This window comes from Cnephaeus nilssonii (assembly GCF_951640355.1).
Source record: "Cnephaeus nilssonii genome assembly, chromosome: 13".
NCBI lineage: Eukaryota > Metazoa > Chordata > Mammalia > Chiroptera > Vespertilionidae > Cnephaeus > Cnephaeus nilssonii.
In genome coordinates this window covers 39,375,923-39,403,775 of record NC_137084.1, presented here as the reverse complement: position 1 = coordinate 39,403,775, position 27,853 = coordinate 39,375,923, and the positions used below count along the sequence as shown (strand labels likewise).

The 27,853-nt window shown below is 42.5% G+C and overlaps 1 protein-coding gene and 1 pseudogene across 2 annotated transcripts in view; one reads left to right on the top strand and one right to left on the bottom strand.

The window, feature by feature from the left end:
- LOC307110095 (proteasome subunit alpha type-1-like) overlaps nucleotides 1-27,853 on the top strand; it is a 152,488-nt pseudogene that overhangs the window by 19,926 nt on the left and 104,709 nt on the right. The gene's annotated exons all lie outside the window — the stretch shown is intronic.
- Nucleotides 7,974-24,874, bottom strand: LOC307110283 (interferon-induced very large GTPase 1-like). The gene is made up of 3 exons (XM_079789331.1): nucleotides 24,747-24,874; nucleotides 20,946-21,010; nucleotides 7,974-16,196 (listed from the first exon to the last, which is right to left on the bottom strand). The coding sequence occupies exon 3, from the start codon at nucleotides 16,192-16,194 to the stop codon at nucleotides 8,923-8,925; it is 7,272 nt and encodes a 2,423-aa protein (XP_079645457.1). The 5' UTR covers nucleotides 16,195-16,196; nucleotides 20,946-21,010; nucleotides 24,747-24,874; the 3' UTR covers nucleotides 7,974-8,922.

The window sequence follows — 27,853 nt, the reverse complement described above, 5'->3', positions numbered from 1 at the left end:
TGTCTCCCCCTTACCCCACCCTCCCCTACTTTCCCTCTGAGGTTTGAAGGTCTGATCGATGCTTCTCTGGTTGCTTCCTCTTTTTAATGTTTATTGGAATAACTTTTCTAATAAATCCCTTGTGAATCTAAGTCTTAGACCTGCTTCTGAGGAACCTAAGACATATTCTTCCATACTGCTAAAGAATTGTGATAGTGACATCTCTACATCTTTGATTGATTAATTCGTGTTTGCAATAGCTGTAACTACCCATGAAGAACCAAGAGCCTCAATATCTTAATATGCATTTTGAGTTATAAGTTAAAATCACATTTATTTTGTTCTTAACTGTGATTTCCCAAAAAGTCCTTGTTGAATATTCCTGCCAGTGAAGCCCAGATGAGACTATCTCAGCCTATCAATGTGGTTATAATGAAATGTTACTCAAAAGCAAAGGAATAAGGAAGTTGGGAGAGGAAGTATAACATAATAACTTAGAGTACACTTACTCAGTATATGGTACTAAATGCTTCTATATGGAAATTCATTTATTTTCCCCAACAATAGCATGAGAAATGTACTATTTGAGAGATAGGGCACTTGAGTAGAGAGAGATTAAATTACATGCCCAAGGTTTCTCAGGCACTACTACGGCAAAGACAGCAGATTAGTAATTATCGTGACAGTGTCAGTGATAGTATACAAGCTTTCCTTCACTCCTTGTCCAATTACGTAGCACAGCACTACTGTAAATGGCTGAATGTGTTTCTGAGATCTTAGTGAAGGGCTAGAATGATTAAGGAGAATTACAGTTTTGAGGAAATGGGAAAAATGGTATGTTTCATATGTCTTTCCACATAGTCCAATGGAAGAGCATGCCAAACTTAAGGAGGTCATCTTTAAACACACCGTGTTGTAGTCAGCTCAGGCTGCCATAACATAATACCATAGACTGGGTGTCTTAGACAATAGAAACTATTTCTTATAGTTTTGGAGCATCTAAGATCAAGATGCTGGCTGATTCAGTTCCTGGTAAGGGCTTTCTTCCTGGCTTGCAGATGACTACCTTCTTGCTGTGTGCTCTCATGGTCTTCTCTTGGTTTATGTATGTGGGGGCGGGGGTGGAGAGAGAGGGAGAGAGGGAAACAGGGAGAGAGGGAGAGGGAGAGGGAGAGAGAGAAGGAGGGAGGGAGAGAGGGAGGAGAGAAGGAGAGAGGGAGGGAGAGAGGGGGAGAGAGAGAGGAGAGAGAGAGATCTACTTCAAAACTTCTCATTGCAGGCAGACCACTTTTAGTAAGGCTACCACTAACCCATTGCAGCTGCTGCCTCTAATGAAGTCACACCAGAAGGAAGGATTACTAAATTAGACCAGATTTTGCTGAATGGAAATAGTATAACAATGCTAGTTCCTGGAAAAGAAGAATCTGAATGGGTTCCCTTAATTTATGCTAGTTTCTGTTTTGTCTTATAATGACAACAAAATATATATTTTTAAACCTTTCAATCCTAGCCAGGGTGGCTCAGTAATTAAGCATCAACCCATGAGCCAAGAGGTTCGCTTGTTTGATTACCGGTCAGGGCACATGCCAGGATTGTGGGTTCAATCCCCAGTAGGGGATGTGCAGGAGGCAGCTGATTAATGATGGTTCCCTCTCACCCATGTTTCTATTCCTCTATCCCTCTCCCTTCCTCTCTCTAGAAAAAAACAATAACACACCTTTCCATGTCTGGATTATATGAAGCTAAATCTCTCATTGAAGGGGAATGCTTTGAAGAGGCAATGTATAGGCCATCTTTGTAAATTAATCATGTTTATAATGGAAAAAAAGGAACAGTTATTTGAAGATGAAAATAAAGGTGTTTTTGGTTAAAATAAAAACACTGCAGTGCAAGTTTTCATCTTCCTTTAAGAAACTTACATCTTATTCGTGAGGTTTGATTTTGTCTTAGAATCTATCACCCTTCTTGCCCCATATCTAAAGGCTTTGTTTCCTTCTTTCCCACTGCACTTGGGATCTTTTGTTTCACGTACTGTGGAAATCCCCAAAATCTATGGATGTGGTAACTCTAATTCCTGTTTTTATGTCCCCTACTTTCAATGATATTTTTAGAGTCCCAATCTATTGACCTTTTCTCTACTGACCCGCACGTCTGATCGCCTCTAATCCTGTGAGCTACACTTGGACCCAGTGCCTCCTACTTGTAATGATCCTGTGATTCTCCTTCCTACTAACACCTACTCCTACTCCACTAGTTTTGAGGGCTTCTCCCTCATTGACCTCAATCAAATGATATTGTTTGTAATCACCTTAATCTTGATCCCTCTTTGATGGCAGAAAACCCAGTTCCTACCTACCCTTTCCTCTGTTTTCATTTATTTCATGTCAGTTTTTTAAAAAATCCCTTCAGCACAGCCTCTGAATCTCGTGTGTGTGTGTGTGTGTGTGTGTGTGTGTGTGTGTGTGTGTGTGTATGTGTGTGTGTGTGTGTGTGAAAGACATTTAGCTACAAATTTTAGGTGCCAGGAACAGCTGGTGGGAGCCAAAAGGTCACATTTTGGGCCTTTTCTCTTTCTCTTTGCTATCCTGGGCCTAGACTGTAATCTCCTTTGCTGGGACAATTTTGACTGCAGGTAGAAGGAACTGCCCACAGATTTAGTGTTCACCTTGAATAGGTGCTTGTAGTTCTTTTTAAAAAATTTTTTTAAATTAATTTTATTTTTTTATTCTTTTATTGTTTAAAGTATTACATATGTCTCCTTTTTCCCCAATTGACTGCCCCCCCCGGCCACTCCCACCCCAAAGACAAACCCCCGCGCCCGTGTCTGTGTCCATTGGTTATGTTAATATGCATGCATACAAGTCCTTTGATTGATCTCAACCTCCCCCTCTCCCCTGCCATTTGTCTCTGGCTCTGTTTTTATTTTTATTTTATTTTTAAAAATTTCTTTGTTGATTATGGTATCACATAATTGTCCTCATCTCCCCATTCTCATCCCAAACCCCTCTCCACATATGCCCCCACCCCCCTGTTGTCCATGACCACTGGCTAGGCTTATATGCATGCATACAAGTCCTTTGGTTGATCTCTCAGAGATCCCCACCCTCCCCTACCTTCCCTCTGAGGCTTGACAGTCCGATCGATGCCTCCCCGTCACCGGGTCTGCCTTTGTTCCTCAGTCCATGTTGTTCATTATTTCCCCTAGGTGCATGAGATCATGCGATACAAGAAATACACTTATAAGAACCGAAAATGAGACAAGCCATAATGGTTATGCTGAGAGGCAAATGAATCAGTCTGTAGTGAGTTTCTTTCTGGGCCAACAGTTCTTTTGAGTCCCAATTTCAATGTCAAACAGTTCCTTATGTGTACATGTCAGCAATGATATTTCAGTTTTGGATGGTGGACAAATGGTGGTGATGCAGGTCCGACCGTCTCTAGTTTTGTCCTGGGCATCCTTCAGCGGCGCACAGCTGCTGTCTGCTAGTATGGCAAGGCGTCATCAGCGTCTTCCATCTCTGGACTGTTTCTCTTCTGTCTTCATGGCTGGAACAGTCCTGTCAATTCCTCTCTGTTGCAGGAATCCATCTGGTCTTAGAGTTGTTTTCTGAAAATATACAAACATATTCTCGACCAAAAGTTAATAAAGGAATATTTTCTATAAATTTGACTTGGGATCCTTTTTCATTTTTTGCCCAAATGATTCTCCTCTGGCTTGTTTTGACACCATATATGTTTTTCATGGGTGTCTTGCTGTTACCATTATAAATGAAACTTAATTTTCTAAACTACAAATTTTCTAGATGTAATTTACTTACAGGATATTTTTCCTTACATGATATTCTTCTACTATCACCACCCCCCCTTTTTTAACTTAAATATTAGGAGGCTTTTGGAAATTTTATAATGTAGTCTTGATAGCTTTTACATTTTAATTTTTTACGCTAAAATATGACTGCTTTAGGTTCATTACATGTTATGCAATTTTACCATGAGATGAACTGCCAATAAAACTTTTTGTTAACACTTTAGGAACAGCTTTTTGTACAATTAATTTTTCTAGAATATTCGGTTATTTCAATTAGCCAATTTAAATTACTCTGAAAACTTGATTACTATTCTACTGTCAAACTCAACACTCTAACAACAATCATATTTTACCCTGTGTATATTAGTGGAAAGGATTATTTGCCTTCTTGAGTAGGCCCTGAGCATTCCTGGTACTAGGCTGGATTTGGATATCAAAAACCCACTTCCCCACACTATGGGTACAAGACATCTCAAACAAGTCTTGTTGCAGTGAGAGGGCAGCTGCTATCGGCTAAGTCTCTGTCTGTTACCTGGGTCCCGATTTGAGCTGTGCATGGGAAGCAAAGCAGCCATGGGGGCAGGAAACCTCCCTCAGAAGGGGTGAAGGTTCAGGCCCCTGCTAAGTTGGCGGGGGGCGGGGGGGGGGTAAGGGTCTGTGCCCCAAGGTGCTTGTAGTTCTTTTGTATCTCCTCAGGGTTCAGCTTGAGGACACTGACAATCTGCTGTGCATCCTAGTGGCTTTCTGGAGAGGTTAGAGGGGGCTGCAGACTGGGGTCAGGCATGTCCTGGGACATCAGCTGCTGCCCAGCTGGCTGCTCACTTTTGCTTCAAGGCTTTTACAAAGGCCCTGCTCACCACCTTGTGCCCCATCACAGTGGTCTGGGTCAGGTATGTGGCTGATCCTTACAGGGAAATCCTTGATGGCAGCACCACACAGCATTTTCTACCTGAAGATCAGGTGGTTCCATGCACAACAGAGGCAAGCTGGGAGTCTCCTTAAGTGTGTGTGTGACCAGAGGTTTTGAGAGGTGATGGATGGCAACCCAGGCAGGAGTTAGAGACATATGGTGACCAGTCTGCCTCAGAGGCACAGGCTCTGGCCTAAATCTCATGTAATAATCACACTGTTTAAATGTCTGAGGAATTTATCAAAGGTGATTTTTATTTATAGACAACGATTTTAGATTGAAAATCAAAGTTAATGTATGGCACATGATACCTCTTTAAAGGCCATTCTAGAATCATTAAACAAATAACAAAAGCATTCAGCAAATGTTAATTGAACATTCCAGTTTTAAGGGGTGCAGTCTTGTGAGAGCCAGGCTCCAGGGTATGCAAGAGATTCTTTTTCTGTCACCATTTGAATATGATCATATTAGGAGGTTGTCCCAAGTGGATCCCAGGAAAGGATCTGGGGTGTTTATCTAAGGTGTCCCTTTTGATAAATTTTAACCGTGCAGGTGTTGGGACATTTAAGTAGTTGCTAGCAAAGAGGCTACTCTATGCAAGCAAGACCAAGGGGAAGCCTAGGACCAAAAGGACCAGAAGCTTTAATTTAATTCATTTTTATTTTTTAAAATATATTTCTTAATTGATTTCAGAGAGGAAGGGAGAGGGATAGAGAGATAGGAACATCAATGATGAGAGAGAATGATTGATCAGCTGCCTCCTGCACGCTCCCTATTGGGGATCGAGTCCACACCTGGGCATGTGCCCTTGGCCGGAATCGAACCTGGGACTCTTCAGTCTGCAGGCCGACACTCTATCCACTGAGCCAAACTGGCTAGGGCCAGAAGCTTTAATTTTAATTTTAAGTATACACAAAATGATTTAATTAATTGCCGGAGGAATTACACCACATGAAACATATGCAGTTGCAAATCACACAGCACTTTATTATTTAAAAAAGTTTTTGATGCTGCGGGTACAGGCTTATGGGATCCCAATGTTGCTGTTCTCTAGGGCCTGGCAGCTGGTCTGGTCTGGTCCGGATACAGGGGGCCGGAGTTCCTCACCTGAGAGCTTGGTTGCGCCTCCATTGGGAGGTAATAGCCGTTTTTTTTTTGTTTTTTTGTTTTGTTTTTTTTTTGTAGTCTGGCAGGGAGAGGAGCATGGAGTGGCGTCGCTTGCCGAACTGACAAAGGGACATGCCTTTGTGGTTGTCTCGACAGGCAAGCATTATTGGCTGGCCAGGATCCATTTTTAAAGCATGTTCCTACCCGCAGAAGTTTAGGTGGCTATCAATGAATTACATCAATGCGCACATGTTAATTTTAAACAAGGCGAGCGGCTGTTTGTGGTTATTTAGGGAGAGTACATTACTCACACATATGGTTATCTTAGCAAGTCACTCAGTCAGTAATTGTAAGTTCAAATTCTTATCTATGGGGTGCACATGCACCAGGGCAGTAGGGAATGTGTCCTTAATATCACATTTTAAGTTTCAAGAAAGTTAATTCAAACATTTTAAAACCTTTTTAATCAGTTTTAGACATTTTTAAACATTTCTATATATTACTATAACAGAGGTCCTTCCAACTCTTACTGAAACTATTTTCCAGAGAACAAAAGGGAAACTATACTGTTCTAGAACACCTGTTTCCTTTATAATTTTTCTGTTCAAGCATTTCTTTTGGAGACATGGGTCATTTGACCTCAAACTGAGAGTATGCTTGAACATACTGGAGAATCAAAGCAGAATCAGCACTGTCTCCCAGCTCTGAAGATGCAAGTTTTTGACTGCTGTTCACTGTCTGTTTACACTGGCTATGGAGGAATATAGAGTGTGCCTGTAAAGGGAAGACATGGATGCTCTTATGTCCAACATGAAGACATTTTCTTTGTACCAAGATTACTTTAAGTCATTAGCTTTGAGAACCTAGCATAAGTCATTGTTTCAGAAAGTGTAGATTTGCAGATTGGTGATTCTTGGTTACCATCAGAGAGTTTTTCATTGGTATTCTGATTATGATCCTACTAGAGGCCCGGTGCACGAAATTCGTGCACGGAGTGGGGTTGTCCCTTAGCCCAGCCTGTACCCTCTCCAATATGGGATCCCTCAAGGGATGTCCGACTGCCCGTTTGGGCCCGATCCCGGGATCGGGCCTAAATGGGCAGTCAGACATCTCTCTCACAATCCAGGACTGCTGGCTCCCAACTGCTTGCCTGCCTGCCTTCCTGACTGCCCCTAACCGCTTCTGCCTGCCAGCCTGATCACCCCCTAACCACTCTCTGCCAGCCTGTTTGCCCCCAACTTCCCTCCTCTGCCGGCCTGGTCACCCCTAACTGCCCTTTCCTGCAGGGTTGATCACCTCCAACTGCCCTCCCTTGCAGGCCTGGTCCTTCTCAACTGCCCTCCCTTGCAGGCCGGGTGCCTCCCAACTGCCCTCTCCTGCTGGCCATCTTGTGGTGGCCATCTTGTGTCCACATGGGGGCAGGATCTTTGACCACATGGGGGCAGCTATATTGTGTGTTGCAGTGATGATCAATCTGTATATTACTCTTTTATTAGATAGGATAGAGGCCTGGTACAGGGGTGGGGGCCAGCTGGTTTGCCCTGAAGGGTGTCCCGGATCAGGTGGGGGTTCACTTGGGGCGTGGGGCGGCCTGAGCGAGGGGCCTGTGGTGGTTTGCAGGCCGGCCACGCCCCCTGGCAACCCAAGCGGAGGCCCTGGTATCTGGAATTTATTTTCCTTCTACAATTGAAACTTTGTAGCCTGGAGCGGAGCCAAGCCTGGGGCTCCCTCCGAGGCCCACAGCCATTTGTGTTGGGGTTATAATTGAAACTTTGTTGCCTTAAGCGGGTGGGCCCGGCCAGGGTGTGCAGAAAGCTTTGCTTCCCCTGTTGCCGGCGGCAACCCTGGCCTGCTCTCTCAAGCTCCATTCTGCCGCCATTTGTTTGAATTTGTTTACCTTCTATAATTGAAACTTTGTAGCTTGAGTGGAGGCTTAGGCTTGGCAAGGGTAGGCGGAAAGCTTGGCTTCCTCTGTTACCTAGGAAACCTTGCTCTCTGTGGCTGTAGCCATCTTGGTTTGGGTTAATTTGCATGCTCGCTCTGATTGGATGGTGGGCATGGCTTGTGGGGTGTCGGAGGTATGGTCAATTTGCATATTTGTCTATTACTAGGTAGGATGACTCATACAATGTGAAAAGTCACAAAGGTGCCTATTTTAGAGATAAGCATTTCCTTACATTTTAGTACATAAAAGAATATCTTATTGAATTAATCAGAATCCAAAAACTATATAGTCTTTGCTATTTTATTCTTAAAGGAATAGTTTTTAAAATTATTAATGGCATAATGAAATCTGACCCTTGTTGACAGCCTTGATTAAAGTGGCTTTTCTCACTAGCTCATAAACCTTGTTCCAAAAGCCAGTTCTTCTTAAGCTTTTACAAATACCAAGCTTTGAATACCTAAGCTCTTATGAACCTTTATTTTTTTATTTAAGCGTGGCACAGGGAACTGCCAAGGTGACAGAGAAGATGAGGGTTTTACTTACATGAGAAAAATAATTCAATTTCTATTCTCTATATTTGCTTAATAATGTTTCCTGAATTGATACAGGCTCTGTCAAGTCTGTGTTACTATTTCCCAGAACAGAATATGTCTAAATATCACTATGCTTGGGAATCATCTTTCCATTAATATTTTCCCATTCAAGGGTTAACTTTTTCTCAAGATTTCAGATGCAATTTGTAGCATTCAGCGAAGAACTGTACATTCATTTGAAATGTTCATATAGTTAATCTATAGAAATTTATAGCTGTCTATAATGATTTTGATTGCCCTCCACAAAAACAAGTTTCTCTGGGATTGCATATATTATATATTTTAAAATAAAAAGCATTCTGAATAATAGCTTAAAATATGAAGTAGGAATTTTAAATAGATACTATTTGATTTCATTTTATGTTAATATATTTTAGCAATTTGTTTTTCAACCAGAAAGAATTAAGATAAAGAAAAAGGAAGTCCTTCCAACAGGAAATCTTTAACTTTTGAAATGTTGATTTATATGTAGTCACTTCACTTGAAAAAATAGAAATAATTGTGAGGAGGAGGTATTTTTGGATTGTTCTGGTACTGTGACTCTTGTTCAGATTCTGGTATTCTTTTGTGGGCTTGAGTATTATTGCTTTTTCAAGTCATCAAGCACATCTTCCTTTGTGATGTTGGTCCATGCATGAGGGATTTCACCTCTACCTATAAATTTTTTCTGGTATTTTTCTTCTAGGTTTGATCTGAAGTGACAGACGAACCATTTCCAGTATGGCTGGGTGGATGTGTCTGGGGCAATGCTCCATGTGGCAAATTCCCCTCCTGCCTGTCGATAGGTCTTATGTGGGGTTCTAAGTCCACTCCTCAAAATAAAATAACAATTACTTGCTACCAAACTAGTACAGAAGTCAATCATAAAGTGGTCTGTGTTAATCCATTTCCATCCTCTGACAGCCTGAGGACGGTGGAAAGGAACACTGTGGTCTCCGTCATGGTTAGAGATTGTGTTTGTACAGATTGCTCCACAGAAGGGACACTGTTTCCAGCAGCCGCAGAGATGTTCAGAGAGCATTTTCTGAATGTCAGAAACCATGTCTTCTTCAGACTTACTCAAACACTCCTGTTCTACTGTGATCATTGCGGGATCCAAAGCTTCACTCATGGCTTCTTTGAGAAACTCAATGTCTTTTATCTCCTGGTGTTCAATGCTTATCAAGTCTTTTCGTGGAAAGTTCAAGTTACTCCCCAAGTGATCACAGAACAAATCTAACCACCCAGACACAGTGCTGCTTTTATCTTTAGCTATTGCTGTGGATTCATGAATAGCTGAGAGGATGACATTCTTGATGTCATCTACACTTATTTTTAAAAAGGTCTTTATTTTATTACTTCTTTGTTCTGAACAATATCTTTCAATATGTCTTTGAATATATTTCCTAAAAAATGATTCGGGATTATGAATGTACTCCCAGTAATCATCAAAATTTTCGTTTTCTGCCAGGGAGAGAAGAACGTGTTTCTCCAGGTTAGCCCTGTTTCCATTGAATTCTGGGCAGGTAGCTCGCATGTCCCCAGCAATTTTAGGGGCCATTTGTTGCCAAATCGTGTCAGAGACAGCAGGAGTGAGTTTGTGCCATAGAAAGTTAACAAATTCTGTGACTGAGGTTGCTCCTTGACAAGAGATCTTAAAACTCATGAAGAAATCATCTTTCTTGCTTTCCAAATAATTTACAGGATTATTTGCTCTTTTGAATGCCCTATGCATCTCCTTAAAATTCTCAGATGCTCTTTGGAATAAGCACAAAGATAAGTCAATTTTGTACTTACTTGTAAATGTGTATCTTTCTTCAGTGGGTGCAGATTTCACCCCCTCTTCTATTATTCTCAGGATTTCATGGAAATAGCTTGGATTGTAATCACACTGTTGCCTTTGGAGGTTTTTAATAGTTTCAGTATATCTTGAAACAATGCAGTCAGTAGTTCTCTTTATGGACTCTTTATCATGTACTTCTAAGTTCTTTGGTAATACGTACAACCATTTGCTCACTTTGACATGTTTTTTATAATTGATTTCAAACTCCTTTATAGACTTTTTGTTCACTATATTCACCACGTCTGTCTCCTTTTTAAAATAGTCCAAAAGGATGTTTTCAGAATCCACATCAATGTTAGGCTCTGTGACTGGAGGGAGAGTTGAGGACACAGCATAGACCCATTTTTCCCAAAGTTGATTGAATTTGACATGCAGCTCTTCCTCACTCAATTCTTTATCCTTTACAGTTAAAGCCAATTCTCGACTTCTTTCCAATAATTCCTTTTCATAACCTGACTTTTTGTTATCCAGTATTTCTTGATTCTTTTTGTAACTGATATGTCCCTCGGCTTTATTTTTGCTCTCAAAAATAAGTGCCTCTTTAAGGTGTATTAGTTTATTTTCAAAACTTGCTTTCCACTGAATCATTATTTCACTCTCTGGATCTTCATTAAAATATTTTTCAAGTTCTTGTTTGATGGCTTTATATTTTTCGGTAACTGGAGCCTCAAGTGTGCTTATTGTCAGTTCCTGGATTTTTCCATTCTTAATCTGATTGATGAGCTGGTTCTGCAAGTCTAGCACATGACTCCTCAGTTCCCAGGTCCAGTCGTTGTATATAGTTTCCAATTTGGTCATGGCCATGACCTCTCGGGTGTTCCTGAAACTGAAAATAAAGTTCTCATTCACTAGGGCTCTCCACAAATCTTGAACTCGCAATTTCACATCTGAGATCTTCATGATGCTGCCCCTAGACTCCTGTTTGGCAGCCCTAAGAATTCTGCTTTTCAGTTCCTGGACATTGTGGCTGTAGCGAGGATTGGGAGGGGCCATTGGGGGATTGCCATCCCAGAGGTGAGCAAAGTAGTAGACATGAGTATTGACATCAAATTTAATGATATCACCAAAGCGGCTTACATCTGAGCACTGTTCTTGCTCAGCTGCTGTTGTGGCCATTTCATCTAGTCTCTGCTCTAACCGCCTCCTTCCTTCCATTGTTTGGTCTTTAGCTGTGACTTCCCCCACATTCTGATGGACAAAAACGCAACTTGGGGAGATTTTTACTTGTTTCATCCTCATAAAGGCTTGGACAACTATTTGTAGAATATCTTGCATTTCTGATGGATTTTCCCCAAAAATATTGATCAGAGTTAAGTTTCCAAGTCCAATGACAAAGGTTGCCAACTCATTGTCACGATTTTTGGATTTATTGCTGAGTTCTGGGGCCCGAAGGCCTTCTGTGTCCACAACAAGCACAAAGTCAAAGCCCACTTCCTCTGTGAAAGTGTCCTCGACCTTCAGGAGCTGCATGTAGGCCCCCCGGGTACACCTCCCAGCACTGACAGTGAACTGCAGCCCAAAAAGTGCATTCAGCAGGGTGGACTTCCCTGAGCTCTGTAGGCCAAGGATAGAGAGAATAAACAGCCGTTTGTTTCCAAGTTTCTCAGAGACCTTGTCAAAAACAGCTCCCACCCACTTTAGAGGCACATATGAAGCATCCCCATCCATCAGCTCAATGGGAACACCAGATATCATCAGATCTGCAGCAATCTGGGGAAGGGAGAGATAAAGGGTATTTTTAGTGGGGGAAGCTTCTTCCAGAGCTTCATAGATCTGGCCAACTTCTCTGAGAAGTTGCTCAATTCCCAATGTACAGTCACTAATCTCTGTGGAGATAGCTTCTATCTCCTTTTGCCAGCGTTGTAGGTCAGTGCTCTTTGGTGCCTTTTGCTTTTCTGTTTGTATCAGTGACCACAAATTGTTTTTCTTTTCATTCAGTTTTTCCAAGTGTTCTGCAGTCAGGTTGTCCAAAAACACACTCAGCCATTGCAAAAAGTAGTGTGTGGTTTGAGTTTCTGAATGATTTTGGAGAATATCAAGGACAGACTGCATTAAGTCATTGAGAGGAAAGGCTCTGATCAACTGTTGACTCCGTATTCTTTGCTTTTCTGTCTCAATCTCACTCTTGTGTTGTTCAATGCTTCTATTCCCTTTTTCTCTTAGATGATAGAGTTCTTTGTCCTTTTTACACCAGCGATGCCATAGGTGTCCCTGCAGGGGCATTAAGTTTTCCTTCACCTGAGAAATATTCAGATCTCTCAGTAGAGCTATTAGGACCTCTGCCTTTTCTTTGGCTTCCTTGCATTCTCTCTGGTCTTCATCAATAAGGAATCCTTGTTTGCGAGCTATTGGGGTACAGTCCTCTAAGCTGAGAGTAGTGTCTGAGAGCTCCAGCAAACGTCTAATTGTAGTAACAAGCTCCTCTGTTAATTCTGCTTCATTTCTGTTCCTGAGACCAATAATCACTTTTTGTTTAGAATTATTGGTCATGTTATTTTCTTTATTATCAAGTAAACATATCAAAGGTCTAGGTGATTGACTCAGGTCATGAACAATTTTTCGGTTTTCTTTATTGTCGTCAGAAGTTGACATGAGGACAACAATGAGAGAAGAGACCTCCTGCAGGAAGCTGAGTTGCTTCTTATGTTCCTTTGCATCTCCATGAAGATTGGTGAAGGTCAAGCAATTGTTAAATCTGTCCTCATCTTCCCCTCCAGGACAGAACCAGCAGATTTCCACCACTCCCCCCATCAAGAGACAGTCTTTGATGCTCCCTCTGCAATGTCGGTGGAAAAAGACATCATGTTTACGTTTACTGAGAAGACAGTTCATGATCTGAGATTTGGAAGCAGAGAAGCCATTTCCAACTCTTACAAAGGACACAATAGGGGTAGAGACTCTACACATCTGCTTATTCTTGTAATTGATCTTCTCCTCTCTTGCTTCCTGCCAGCTCCTTCTAATTTGACTGAGAGACCAGAGAGTGAATTCAATTTGAGAATTGCAGGGATTAGGTATGAGAAGAGGGAGTGCAAACTGGCAAATGGAAAGTTTGGACAAAATATACTGTCTGGCAAAATCATCTGCACAGTGAAGAATTGCCATCTGAATATCCATAGGGTGAATATGAGGCCTAGGGTTAGCATCTGAAGGATTAACGGGAGTATTACTGTCTTCAAACAAGTCTTCATATGGATCAAAAGCCTCATTTTCCTTATTTGAGGCACTTGGATAGACTTGATTCTGTGTGTTTTCATCATTTCTGAAGACCAGGTATCTCACCCCATAATCCAGCACTTGTAGCTTCTGAAGGAAATATAAGGGAAGCTCCCTTTCAGAGCTGGGTTGGGTGTTGTATACAGAAGTGTTGCTGATCAGATGGAAGTTAGCTCTGCTCATCTTTTTTGGGTAGTAATGTTCTAGGCCTAGACACTGAAGTAAGTTTAGGAAAGCTGTATGTTCTATGCCTTCCTGTTTGCTATTTTTATTATCATGTGGATCATGGGATTGTTTCTTTTTTGGGAAAATACTTTGTAAGTTTTTTCTTATCTCATCCATTTGCAATGAAGAGATGGTAGCTTCATAATTACCATCAATGAGCAATCTCAAGTCTTTCTCTAGGTTTTCCCAATCCTGATCTGCTCCAGGTTTGGAGAGGACACAGACAACTTCATTTGACAAAAATTGGCCCATCAGATGCCTTATTAATGCCAAGCGTTGTGTTTTCTCTTCTGGAGAAACAGCCATGACTCCAACGGTAGCTGTCAGACCTGTGAGCACCAGGAATGCATGAGCTCTATACGTGCAAATATTTTTGAGTTCCTGGTATTTATCTTGGGCAGTTTGCATTTCATGCAGTAGGAAGTCTAACTCCTCACACCCCAGGAGATACTGAAACTTATTGTTTACCACATGATACCCTGCACCAGCTGCAATGGAGAGTAGCAAGAGCTGTGTGTCGGGCTGCTCTGTTTCTCGGAGGTAATTCAAGAAGCAGCCAAGAGACACACTGACCTCATAAGTGGCCTTTCTTTGAGCTTCTTCCACTGTTTCTGCAGACTCAGATTTCACCTTCACTTCCATGAGGTCATTGTGGGTTTTCTTTAAGATTTTAATTAGTTCAGAAAATTGGGAGATGTTGGTGTGCTCTTCTTCTGACTCTGACTGGAAGACCCACTGCATGATGGAATGAGCCTGAGGAAAGTTATTCACTCTGTAGATGTGAGGATCCAAAAGGCTGCGCAACTGAGATTTAATAAATCTAGTTCCATAGGTGGAAGACTTTTTGCAAAAGTTAACAGTGTTTTCCAGAAAATTCTGCAGACCCCAATCTGTGAGGCAAATATTAACCCAAGTGTCATAACTTTTTATTTTTTGACTCAACATTTGCATGAAATTTATCAGTTTTTGAAGCTGCTCTTCAGGATCAGATACCTCCCAAGATTTCACATCCTCTAGGAAAACCCTAGCCACCTTCCCAACACTCAATAAGTCTTCTCCATCCTGGGTCTGAGCAGTGATGCTAGTCAGAGCAGTGTAGCTATCTTTCAGTAAGCTAGCTACCTGAAATGGATCCTTAAAATCACTTCTGTGGTTGGAGAGGATGATGTCCCAAATGGGCACCAGCTGAAGTCCCCGGTCAATGACACTCCAGGTTTGATTACTGGCAATTAGGCCAGCTTTCCACTGGAGAAAGCCATTTGCTTCTGGTGGGCCACCTGTCTGAGCCACAGATAATTCGACTTTGGTTTGGAGATTTTGGAAGGTTGTACTTTGGGTGGAAGTTTCTGAACTAGAGTCTGACACATCCACACCTGCAGCAACCTTCACTCCAAAGCCACTGTAGCTGCCCCTTATGTAACCATTCAGGGCCTCTGCTGACTGCTGTTTTACGTCTGCCAGCTGCTCACTCCGGAAACCCTCTGATATGGCTTTCCACCAGTAGATTCCTCCCAGGTGCAGAGGGCCCTGGTTGGCATGAGAGCCAAACCTGTGGAAGAAAGCTTCAACCCTGTGCCTCAGCAAGGGGAGTCTGTCTGTGTCTGCAGGCTGACCCAGAAGGTCTTCAATGCATCTCAGCTCCTGGAGAGCAGCCTTGGAGAACTGGAGCTGATCCATGGAAAAGTGGCAGGAGGCAAGTGGGACATAGCTGAACTTAGTAGAGCAGAAATAGGAGTGCTCAGAACGTGATTGTTGGGTTTCCTTGGATTCCGAATGTTTACTGTGGTCCATACCAGCTTCCATGCTAAATCCCCAACCTCTGCCCTTGGCTGAGGCAATTACACTGAAGCCCAGCTTCTCTGTCATCTGGGTGAACTTGGATTCTTCTTGAGAAGATGTAAATTCCCTGGTTTCCATCCGTGTGCCATGCTCAGGGCCAAAGATTAAGAACTCCTTGGGAACACTGAGTAGCTCCTGTCTCTTCTCTAGAAGGCTGCTGTGGGAGCTGGTTTTGTAAATTCCCTGCAGGGCCAGCCCTCCAGATGCCCATCTCACGAGATCTCTGTCTGGGAGGTTTTGCCTGTGCGACAGTGTGCCCTCCATGAGGTTGAGTTGTCCCTGCATGTGTTCTATCACTTCTCTTAAGGATTTTTCAGGGGGTGGCCAGTACTCTTTGGGAATCTCCATTGCCTGTCTCAGCTCTGCCTCTTTTCTCCTCACAGCCTCTTCTTGTCGTTGCCTCCCTTCTGATTGCAAGACTCTTAGCCCCTGCAGTGCCTGTTCAGCCTTCTTCTGTTCTTCCTTTCTCATTTTCACCTGAGACTCCTGTAACTTTGAAAGGCTATTTGAGTTAAGCAGCTTCTCCAGGGCCCTTTTCTCCCAGGGATGTTGTACCTGGTATTTCAGCTCCTGGAGGTCTTTTTCTTCTACATGCTGTAAGGCCTGTGCACAGGTCACACCCAGGTGTTCCTGCAGCTTTGGCAGCCAGTACTCAACTGCCAGTCCTACTTCTCTCAGCATCTCTTGGAGATCTTGCCTCCTTTTTCCTCTGACAAGGGGCTCATCAGATGTGGAGTCTGCTGTGTCCATCACTGTGGGAAGAAAAACACTCAGTTAGCCTCTGTCATGAATTCAGGAAGTGCCAGCCACCTTAAAAAAAAAAAAAAGGAAAGAGTACTAAAGATGCTAGTCTCTGCCCTGGCAGGTGTGTTTAGTGGTTAGAGCATTGGTACATATATCAAAGGGTCATAGGTTACTGAACAAGGGCTGTACCATGGTTTTGGGTTCGTTCCCTGCTTCCAGTTGGGGTGTGTGTGGGTGGATGTTTCTCACACTGATGTTTCTCTCTCTTTTTCTCTCTCCTCCCTTCCCCCCATTCTTCTTTTCTTTTCCTCTTTACCCCTCCCTCCCTCCCTCCCTTCCTCTCTCCTTCCCACTCTTCCTCCTACCTTTCCTTTTACACTCTCAGAAAATCAATGGAAATAATATCCTCAGGATTAACAACAGCAGCAAAAAGATGCAAGTCTTTAAGGCTTCCTCAACTTTTCATTTCATTGTTTTATCAAATATACTATAGGCCTGGTGCACGAAATTCGTGCCCATCGGCGGGGTCCCTCATCCTGACGTACACCTTGTCACAGTCTGGGAGCCCTTGGAGGATGTCCAACTGATGACATAGGCCCACTCATTCAGACATCCTTAGTGCTGCTGCATAGGCAGGAGAGGCTCCCACCACCGCTGCTGCGTTCGCCAGCTGTGAACCTGGCTTCTGGCTGAGCATTGCTTCCCCTGTGGGAGCGCACTGACTACCAGGGGGCAGCCCCTGCATTGAGCGTCTGACCCCTGGTGGTTAGTGTGCATCATGGTGAGCGCTGTTTGGTCGATTTGCATATTAGCGTTTTATTATATAGGATTACTGTTGTTTTATTATTATTTTTTATAATTTAATAAATCTTTATTCAGATTATTACAATTATTCCTCTTCCCCCCCCCCCCATAGCTCTGCTACACCTGGTTTCCACCCCACCCTCTGCCCTTACCTCTCCTCCACTGTCCTCAACCATAGGTGTACGATTTTTGTCCAGTCTCTTCCCGCACCCCCCACACCCCTTTCCCCCTGAGAATTGTCAGTCCACTCCCTTTCTATGCCCCCGATTCTATTATATTCACCAGTTTATTCTGTTCCTCAGATTTTTAATTCACTTGATTTTTAGATTCACTTGTTGATAGATATGTATTTGTTGTTCATAATTTTTATCTTTACCTTTTTCTTCTTCTTCCTCTTCTTAAAGAGTACCTTTCAGCATTTCATATAATACTGGTTTGGCGGTGATGAACTCCTTTAGCCTTTTCTTATCAGTGAAGCTCTTTATCTGACCTTCAATTCTGAATGATAGCTTTGCTGGGTAGAGTAATCTTGGTTGTAGGTTCTTGCTATTCATCACTTTGAATATTTCTTGCCACTCCCGTCTGGCTTGCATAGTTTCTTTTGAGAAATCAGCTGACAATCGTATGGGTGCTCCCTTGTAGGTAATTAACTGTTTTTCTCTTGCTGCTTTTAACCTTTTGCACTCGGATGTCGAGTGTGACTCGACATGGTTAGCATTGGTAGCCCATCCCTTCCCTCCGTCCATCCCTCCTCCTTTATTTGGGCTTTTCTTACATTAAATAAATAAGTTTGTATGAAAAGAAACTCCAGTTTTTTATTCTACTGCCGTGCTTTGTAAAATCTGGGGTATTTAAAAAATTAAATCCCGAGTAGAATAAAGGAATAGAGAAAAAAGCAAGCGAGTGCAAAGGGCTAATATTCTCTCTTTGTCTTTTGCTCTTGGCATTTTGATTATGATGTGTCTTGGTGTGGTCCTCTTTGGATTCCTTTTGTTTGGGGTTCTGAATGCTTCCTAAACTTGTAAGTCTATTTCCTTCACCAGGTGGAGGAAGTTTTCAGTCATTATTTCTTTAAATAGGTTTTCAGTATCTTGCTCTCTCTCTTCTTCTGGCACCCCCATAACTTCAAACATTTGGATTCTTTTTTACATTATCTTCAAATATTTGGATTCTTTTTTCTTTTCCGGTTGAGTGTTTTTTGCTTCAAGCCTTCCCATCCCATTTAAATACACATTGGATGCTGACTCCTCCGTAGGTTTTTATCTTCTGTATACTAGTGGCCCGGTGCACGAAATTCATGAATGGGGGGGTTGTCCCTCAGTCCGGCCTGCACCCTTTCCAATCTGGGAACCCTCGAAGGATGTCCTACTGCCGGTTTACAGGGATTGGGCCTAAACCGGAATCGGATATCCCTCTCACAATCTGGGATTGCTGGCTCCTAACCATTCACCTGCCTGCCTTCCTGGTTGCCCTTAACCACTCTGCCTCCTATTCTGCTCACCCCCAAATGCCCCCCGCCACTGGCCTGCTTGCCCCCAATGCCCCCCTGCCAGCCTGATCACCCCCAACTGTCCCCCGTGCCAGTGTGCTCGCCCATAACTGCCCCCCTGCTGGCCTGCTCACTCCAAACTGTTCCCCACCCTGCTGTCCTGATCACCTCCAACTGACCCCCACTGATGGCCTGCTCACCCCCAACTGGCCCCCCTGCTGGTCTGCTTACCCCCTACAGTCCTGCCCCCCACCAGCCTGATCACCCACAACTGCCCTCCCTTCTTGGCCTCTAACCACCTCTACCTTGGCCCCGCCACCATGGCTTTGTCCAGAAGAACGTCCAGAAGGTCTCCTGGAAGATCTCCCAGTCTAATTAGCATATTACCCTTTTATTAGTATAGATAGAGGCCTGGTGCATGGGTGGGGGCTGGCTGGTTTGCCCTGAAGGATGTCCCAGACCAGGTTGGGGGTCCCACTGGGGTGCCTGGCCAGCCTGGGTGAGAGGCTGAGGGCTGTTTTCAGGCTGGCCACACCCCCTTCAGGGTGGTGGTTCCCACTGGGGTGCCTGACCAGCCTGGGTGAGGGGCTGATGGCTGTTTTCAGACTGGTCAAGCCCCCCAGTGGGGACCCTCACCCCATGGGGGTGTGGCCAGCCTGGGTGAGGGGCTGAGGGCCATTTTCAGGCTATCCACAGCCCCTTCAGGGTGGGGTGGGGGTCCTGCTAAGGTGCCTGGCCAGCCTGGGTGAGGGGCTGATGGCCGTTTTCAGGCTGGCCACACCCCCTGGCTATCCAAGCTCCCACGCCCTCCTTTTTTTCTTTTCATTTTTTTTCCCCAGTGCCTCCTTGAGCAGAGGCCAGGGCCAGCTGGAAGCAGGTATCTGGGATTTATTTGTCTTCTATAATTGAAACTTTTTAGCCTGAGCTGAGGCCACGGCCTGCCAGGATGGACAGGAAGCTTGTCTTCCTCCATCACTGGGGCAACCCAAGCCTCCTGATCACTCCAGCTCTGTAGCCGCCGCCACCTTAGCTGGGTTAATTTGCATACTTGCTCTGATTGGCTGGTAAGTGTAGCGGAGGTACAGTCAATTTGCATGTTTCTCTTTTATTAGTGTAGATATCCTTAATTGCCAGATTTCTCAAAAAAAAAAGTCCCTTCTAGATCAATAAATGTTTGTTGTTAAAATGAACCAATGAATGTATCCTGCCCACTTATTCTCTTTTCTCAGTTCTGCTCTCATATTTTAAAGAAAAAGTCTCTGTAAGCCTGATACTCACTCATACTCTACTTTCCCAGTCCAGAAAACCACTCCAACCTTTTCATCCTGATAAATCTAGGGACCTTCTCTATGTTAACTCTCTCTGCTCTCTTATACCCATCATGATGATGTGCCTCTAAACAAAAGAGAACAAATTAGTACTATGGATCTGAGGGTCAGCAAAGATATGTTTAAAATACCAGCCTTCATTCCACACATATTTATTGAGGGGTGTCAGCAAGGTGGGGAATGCTCTAGGTGTATAGGATAATTGAATAAGATAGATTAGATCCCTGCCCTGTGAGTGTGGGAGTAAGCAAACCATAAACTAGTAAATACTCGAATAAGCAAAATAACTTCAGATTGTATTAAGTGCTAAGAAAGAAATAAGCAGGTAGTAGGATGGAGAGCGGTTAGAGAATATGTGTACGAGGAGTTGTGACTCTGGTGCTAATCATGAGCTGATTTAGACTCTTCTTGCCATGTCCAACCTTTTCCAGTGTCTGTCAAATTGAATTATCCAGCAATCCCACTTCTGGGTAAACATCTGAAGGAAATGAAAATGCTAACTTAGAAAGATTGGCACCCCCATGTTCATTACAGTATTCTTTACAACAGCCAATACAAGTAAACAACCTGAGTGTCCTTTGATGAGTAAACGGATACAGAAAATGGAATGTTATTCCACCATAAAAAAGAAGGAAATCTTGCCATTTAAAACAACATAAATGGACCTCGAAGGTATTATGCTAAGTGAGGTAAGTCAGTGATTGAAGAACAGGTATGATCTCACTTGTATGTGAAAACTAAAACCAACCAACCAAACAAAAACAAGGGAACTCACAGAAAACAGATTGGTAGGTTCCAGGGGTGGGGGTGTGGGGATCAAATAGGTAAAGGAGGTCTAAAGATACTAACTTACAGTTCTAAAATGAATGAGCCCTGAAGATGTATTGTACAGCATGGTGACTCTAGTTGATAATACTGTATTACATATTTCAAAGTTGCTAAGAGAGTAAAACCTTAAAAGTTCTCATCACAAGAAAAAAAAGTTGCAACTGTGTGTGGTGGTGGATATTAAGTAGACATTGTAGTGATCATTTTGTTACATACATATGTCAAATCATTGTGTTGTACAACAGAAACTAACAATGTTATATGTCAATTATATCCCAATAAAAAAGTTAAAAATCTTTTTCACTTACCTCTGTATCTCTGCCTTCTATCCTAGATCTTATTGCGGCAGGATAGTAAGAAGCTAAGAAAATTCCTGGGGAAGTGAGACAAGAAAATTAAACAATGACAAACAATTTGAATGTTCAGCAAGCCTGTGAACCGCAAGAGCTTGTCTTCCCCAAGCATGGTCATTTGAAAGCAAATGGTGTATACCTCACCTCCCTCACCAGGGAATTCAGATTAAATCACCCTGGTCTGGGAAATAGAGAACAGAGACCCAATTAATGCCATTTGTGCCAGCTAAACCCAAGGACAAATGAAGTTAGGGGAATAAAAAACAAAACAAAAAAACCATTAAAGCCAGACAGACCCAAGATAAAAGTAAAACAGTAAAGCAGACCAAAGAATGACCCCAAACTCCCCTATACTTTCATTTTGATGCATCAGCACATTAAAAATGCACCCGGAAAGTTGATGAATAATCTGCTGAAACCCTCCCCTAAGATTCTTGCCCTTGGACAAAAAAAAAAAAAAAAAGAGAGAATGTCCTCAGGACAAAGACTCACTGTGGGTTCACTCTAGACTAGAGCATGCCCATGCCCCTTCCCCCTAACCTCTAAGGGTCCCCACGAGACTTGCAACCAGGAGAGAATAAGGCAGCGGCAGCTCGTCCTGGGCTTACCCCTGATCCTATCTCCAAGGTCCCCTTTTCTCTGACTTCCCAGTGAGCTAAGAGCAGCTGCCTTGGCTCACTTCTTTCCTATGTTTCTAGGGAGCTAAAGCATTGCACAGCCTACCCTAAGTTCTTCCTGTATTTCACAGCCCCCAGCTTTCATAAACATACTCTGAAAATCACCTGGACTCGTGTTGTGAAATCTTTTCTACACAAAGTCAAGAACCCATGCACTACAGGCTGGCCTGAGGCAGACCTGCTCCAGGCCATTCAGGTCCCTTCCTGTGCAGTAACATTATTATTCCCTTTGTATTTGGAGATGCTCTTTGTACATGTTGGATTAAGGATGTAGAATGGCTTATTGAATTAGAAACTCATCCAAACTTCCTGGCTCTAGCAATTTTGAGGTATCCATCCACTTCTGATGGGGGAAATGGTGATGTAGGCACCTTTTATATCTTGGAATCTCAGTCTTCTTATTTCTTCCCCTAAACTGTGGTTCCTGTAGGATACTTATTAAACACTAGCGGCCCAAGGCCAGAAATTCTGCAAGGGTAAGCCTTTGCAGCCCCAGCTGCCTCGTGGCCCTGTGGCCCTGCCCCCTGCCTGCACCCCCCTTGGCCTGATGCTGCCAACTTCTGCCACCACACCCCCGGGCTTCCCTCTTTGGGGCAATTGCAGAGCCCCCTGATTGATCGCCCTTCTGGCCAGTGGCCTGGGACTCCCTCTGTGGGCAGTCATGGGGCGATGGCTGGGCCCGTGACCAATCGCATTGTACCCGACTTGGCTGGCCTGGCGCCAGTGCGTGTCATAGCGTGGTCCCGGATGGTGTCCGGATGGTTGTTCCACTGTTCGGCCATTTTGTCTATTTGCATATTACGCTTTTATTATATAGGATTGGGCATTAGTTTATCCGAATTATTTGACTTATTTGTATGAAAAGCTGTTGAATCTGTTATTTTTCTTCCTATTGTAGTTCATCTTGGACATTGCATCCTGAAACTCATACTTAAATCATTTGTTTACAAAATTTTGAAAACTTTTCATTATTTTAGGATATGATCATATTACCTCGCCATGGCCTTCAAGGCTGCTCATAATCTGGCCATAACCCAGTTCCTTCCACAACCACTCTTTTTCCTCTTCCTACTTTCTAGCTCAGTTTCTTCTCTTAGAATCTACACTCTGCCATCCTTCCTCAACCTTACAGTTGTCTTAATCCTGTATACTGAGGGGATACAGAATACATGTGCCAATTTGGCAAGTGGATTGTTTTTAAGCTGAAGGAAATTAAAACCCAGTCCACTCAGGAAAAGCTTTTAACTTCTCTCTTAAATGCTAATTATTTTATTTTATTTTATTTTATTTTATTTTATTTTATTTTATTTTATTTTATTTTATTTTTACATAGGGGGCCTATACCAGGAAGAGAGCTGTCACCAGAGATTACTATTTTTTAAAATATATTTTATTGATTTTTTTACAGAGAGGAAGGGAGAGAGATAGAGAGTTATAAACATCAATGAGAGAGAAACATTGATCAGCTGCCTCCTGCACACCCCCTACTGGGAATGTGCCTGCAACCAAGGTACATGCCCTTGACCAGAATCAAACCTGGGACCCTTCAGTCGGCAGGCCGACGCTATATCCACTGAACCAAACCGGTTAGGGCGAGAGATAACTTTATATGTATAAAAAGAGCTTATCTGCCTGGTACAGCAAACATTTTTTCACCAAACATTTGCTTTTCTTATCGGCCTGTGAACTGTCCTTCTCCCCCTTGAAGCTCCAGTCTCCTACACCCTTCTCCTTAGCTCAGGATAGTGTATGAGCCTCAATTGCCTGACTGCCTTTGAGTTTTCATGTGTTTTGAGGGCTTCTGTATATATGTATATGTAATTATATTTGGTTTTCTCCTGTTAATGTGTTTTATGTCAATTTGATTATTAAACCAGCCAACAAAACTGGAAGGGAAGAAGGGGGTGTAATATGTCTCCAGCAGTAAAGGGTCTGGAACGTGTTGGACTCTGTTTAACCTTCTGTCTCTGTTTAACTCTGTAGCCTCCGGTTTGCTGATGATCCAGAAAGCTGGAATGCCCCCAAAGGTAAAGTTCATGTTCCCAGGAAGGAGGTTAATAAAGGTACAGAGTGTGGATGTTATCTGTTAATGTGGAAATGCATTCTCCTTTCTGGTGATCTATGTGACTACCCACCATATGCTTTTACTGTTAACCCTTATGGAGAAGAGACCCTTTCCTCAGAGGGTGTGGATTTATCCCTGCCAGCCAGCAGTGGGCGCAAGCAGCTGCTTTGCCCGTGTATGTAAGCTTCTCCTATTAAAACTCTAATGAAATTGAATAAGGCTACAGGTCAGTTCTTCAGAATCAAACCTGAATTTAGACTTTGGGGATTTCCCTTAACACATGGCTTACTGCACAGAAGCACCCAGACCCATATGACTTAGAGATAAGACTCACCCATGTCCCTTTTCACTTGTAATGAGGCCAGACACAGACCATTTAATTATTTTTGTCTCAATAAAGATGAACTGAGCTCTTTGCCTCCACTGATCAATCACAATAAACTGCTTTCAAGTAAACCTTAATTCAGCTTCTCTCCTTTCTCCTGTCCCCTGAACTATGTCCCACCCTCCTGCTGATGTGGTCAACAACCCTTCCTTATAGATCCTGCCTAAGAGTCAGCAAACCTCAGGGGAAAACGTTCCCTGATTACCCCACTCCCTCCACACCTGTTCTCAGCAGAACCTTGTTGCTCCTTCCCTGTGAAGACAGTTCCTTTCTGCCTGGCCTGTGAGATGCTTACAGCTCTATGGCTGGGTTGTTTTCCACATAGCAATAGTCTCCTTCCCTTACTGCAATAATCCTGTCAAATAAAGTCTCTTTTGACTTGTCTAGATTATTTTTATTTGATAATACAGATTGCCAAATTGTTTCATTGCCTATTGAATAGTTTACTCCCTTTTACCCAGATTTGGAGCTGTTTTTTCTGTGTGTGTTTTGGAACAATGACTATGCCAGATTCCTTTTAATCTGCTGTTTCTCTGACTGTTCCCTATGGCTATTTCCATAAAATTTTGTTTCTATTTTAGCCTTTGAACCTGTCTTTGTCTACCCCATTTCCCTCCTTCTTCACTTACCTGTCACCTTGAGGTCAGCTCCTGTCTTCAGATCATTCCAGAGAGCCCTGCATGGAGAGGAGGTTCCTTCCCAGAGCCTGGTAAGCTGCTGACTCTGAGCTCCATCTGAGATTTAGGCTCTGGCTGTGGTGGAGGCTCTGAATTTATACACCAAGAAGGATGTAAAAAAAGTGGTTTCACTTTTGGTTTTGCTGGTTATTTTCGTTCTAAAAAATCAGCTGACTAAAAGGAATTCTGTTTGTTTATTTTATTGAGACTCTTTGTTTTAAAATTACTGTAATTAGAAGACTAATTAATTGTGTGTGTGTGTGTGTGTGTGTGTGTGTGTGTGTGTGTGTGTGTATGTGAGCCAATGAGGGTTAGGGTGAACACAAGATTGAAAACACACATCACAAACAGGTTAGAGATAGAATTTGGGAGAAGGCATGGGTACATTTTGCAGATCAGTGATTTCCTCAGCTTTGCTGTTCTAATTCTCGTGTAACCTAAGGACAAAGGGAGAAGCATGCTCCCATTCTAATGAAATCTGTTAGTTTTTATTTCCGTAAAGGACTTTTATGCTAGGATTAGTTTCAAGTCTTGAAACTCTGTTTTCCAGAAATGGTTAGTTTGAAAATGAACAAATCTTTCAATATTTTATTACCTGATTTGGATTATCCAACTCAAAAGTGTGCTAAGCTCTTAAAGGTGTGTTGTGTAAAAATCTAAAGAGCATATTATGTGTTTCTGAATCCTTTATATTAGAGTTTTCCAGTAATGTTATTTCTGACAGTTGGTCCTCAGATTTAAACCCATGTAAAGCATTTTGCTTTATCATGTTTTTCTGAATATAATGTATTATAATATTGATTGCAGACCAGTGCCCCCTGTCCTAATGTTCTTTTATTTCAAACTTTTGTGATCTGATACACAGGTATTCTTCAGGGAACTTCATACTCATTCTTTTCAGTTCCTCCAGAAATCCTACCCACATCTCTTTTCCTATTCTTTCCCTTAGATAGGAGCATTGGTGTTTTCTTTCTTTATTTTAAGTTTTAGTTTTCAGTTACAGTTGGCATTAAATACTATTTTATTTTAGTTTCTGGTACAGAGCATTGTGGTTGGACAATTCATAATTTAGGAAATGATTCCCCTGATAATTTAAGTACCCACCTGGCACAATACAGATATTACAATATTATAGATTATATTCCCTAGAGGCATTGGTGTTTTCTAATAGGCAAGAGTTGAAATGCCAGTCAGGACAGATTTGAACCCAGCATCCAAGAGGTACTAGTTATATTTACTTAGGTCTTGCGAATGGGAAGTGCAACCCATGTAATGAGAACAGCTGAGTAGTGGAATGAATTTTTGCCAGTAGTACTATCTACCTCACATAACATTAAAGGGGATAAAATGCTTAGCCTGAAATAATGATTCAAATTCAGATTTTTCTTCCTGGCACAATTGGTTTGCAGTTCAAATCTATCAAAAGAAAAGGCATCAAGGGGAATGTTTACAAGTGCAATATTCTTTGAGTTGTTTAATTCAAATCTTTGAGATTTTCTATAGGAGAGCCACCATCTTACGGTTCTTGGGGCCTTTTCCCCCCATTCAGATGCTGTGCCTTATATCAGTGTCTATATCTCATCTATTGGGATGCTATTGTAACAGAATATAAAGCATAAAATATTTATTCAATATTGTACTAACTAGAATTAAATATGAATTAACAAATTAACAAGTCTGTTGGAACAAAAAGACGAAGCAGATTTTTTGCTAGCAATCTGTATTTTAGCTTCTATTTTAGTACTTGCAGGGACCAACGGTTTCTGTTCCTGTCCAGATAGGAGATAACCGATGACAGAAATTAGACGATGCAGATCGATTCAACTTGCTGACACTAAGAGCTTTACCATAACCAGGAAGAACACTGCCTGCATGCTCCCACTTCCCTCCCCTCTCCTTATGAAAGCCACCAGCTTGACCAGAGATGTGAAGCTCGTTTTTCAGACAGGAATCGGCCATCTTCTCAGGAAGCCAGCACCTGAACAACCCCTCTCCATTTTACCAACACCTGTTTCATGAGTATTGGCTTTCATCACAGCAGGTAACCAAACCTGTTTTTGGTAACACTAGGAGTCTACAGATGATAGAGTCTGTGCCTGAACCACCTCAGAGTCTGTCACATTTGAACACATTTTCTGTATATGATAAGGTAGCAAACGTTGTTTGAATTACCTATAGCCTCAAATCAGATTCTCAAAAATGTTCATTCCACCACTGACCCTCCACTTACTAAGGACATTGCCCAATATGGAGAAAAGATTTTTGGTTTCATTTCTCATTCCTATCTCAATTCTGGGAAATGCTTGTTTTTGTGAGGAGTGTTTGCTAAGAATAATTGTCCTTTCCCTAGCCTATTTGGCTCAGTGGATCGGGCCTTGGCCTGAGGAATGAAGTGTCTGAGGTTTGATTCTGGTCAAGGGCACAAGCCCTGGTTGCAGGTTCAATCCCCAGTAGGGGGCATGCAGGAGGTAACCGATCTCTCATTATTGACGTTTCTACCTCTCTCTTCCTCTTTGAAATTAATAAAAATATATTTAAAAATAATAATAAATGTCCTTTTCTTTTAAATTTTTATTTATTAATTTTAGATAGAGAGGAAGAAAGTGAGGGAGGGAGCAAGGAAGGGAGGGAGAGAGAGAGAGAGATTTGATTTGTTGTTCCACATATTTATGAATTCTTTGGCTGATCCCCAACCTTGAATTCCCAACCTTGGCATATTAGGACCATACCAACTGAGGTAGCTAGCCAGGGCCCTAATGAATTTTCACTGTAAGCTGTTATCCTTAGCCTTTCCTGCCAGTTTCCTAACTTACGTTTCATTTTGAAAATTCTAGCCTTTTTCTGAATAAACTGAGAAAAAATGAATTCACACATCTCCTTAGAGAAGCCAGAGAGAGCCAATGACACACAGGTCTCACCAGAGCTGGGAAGAGGCTGAGACCAGAGAGGCACTTAGGATGTGAGTGTACTTGAGAGTAAGGGAGTCCTTACATTCTTTCACTCTAGGGGCCTCATGTTCCCCACCTAGTTCAGCCCTAATCCTGCCTTTGAACATCTGT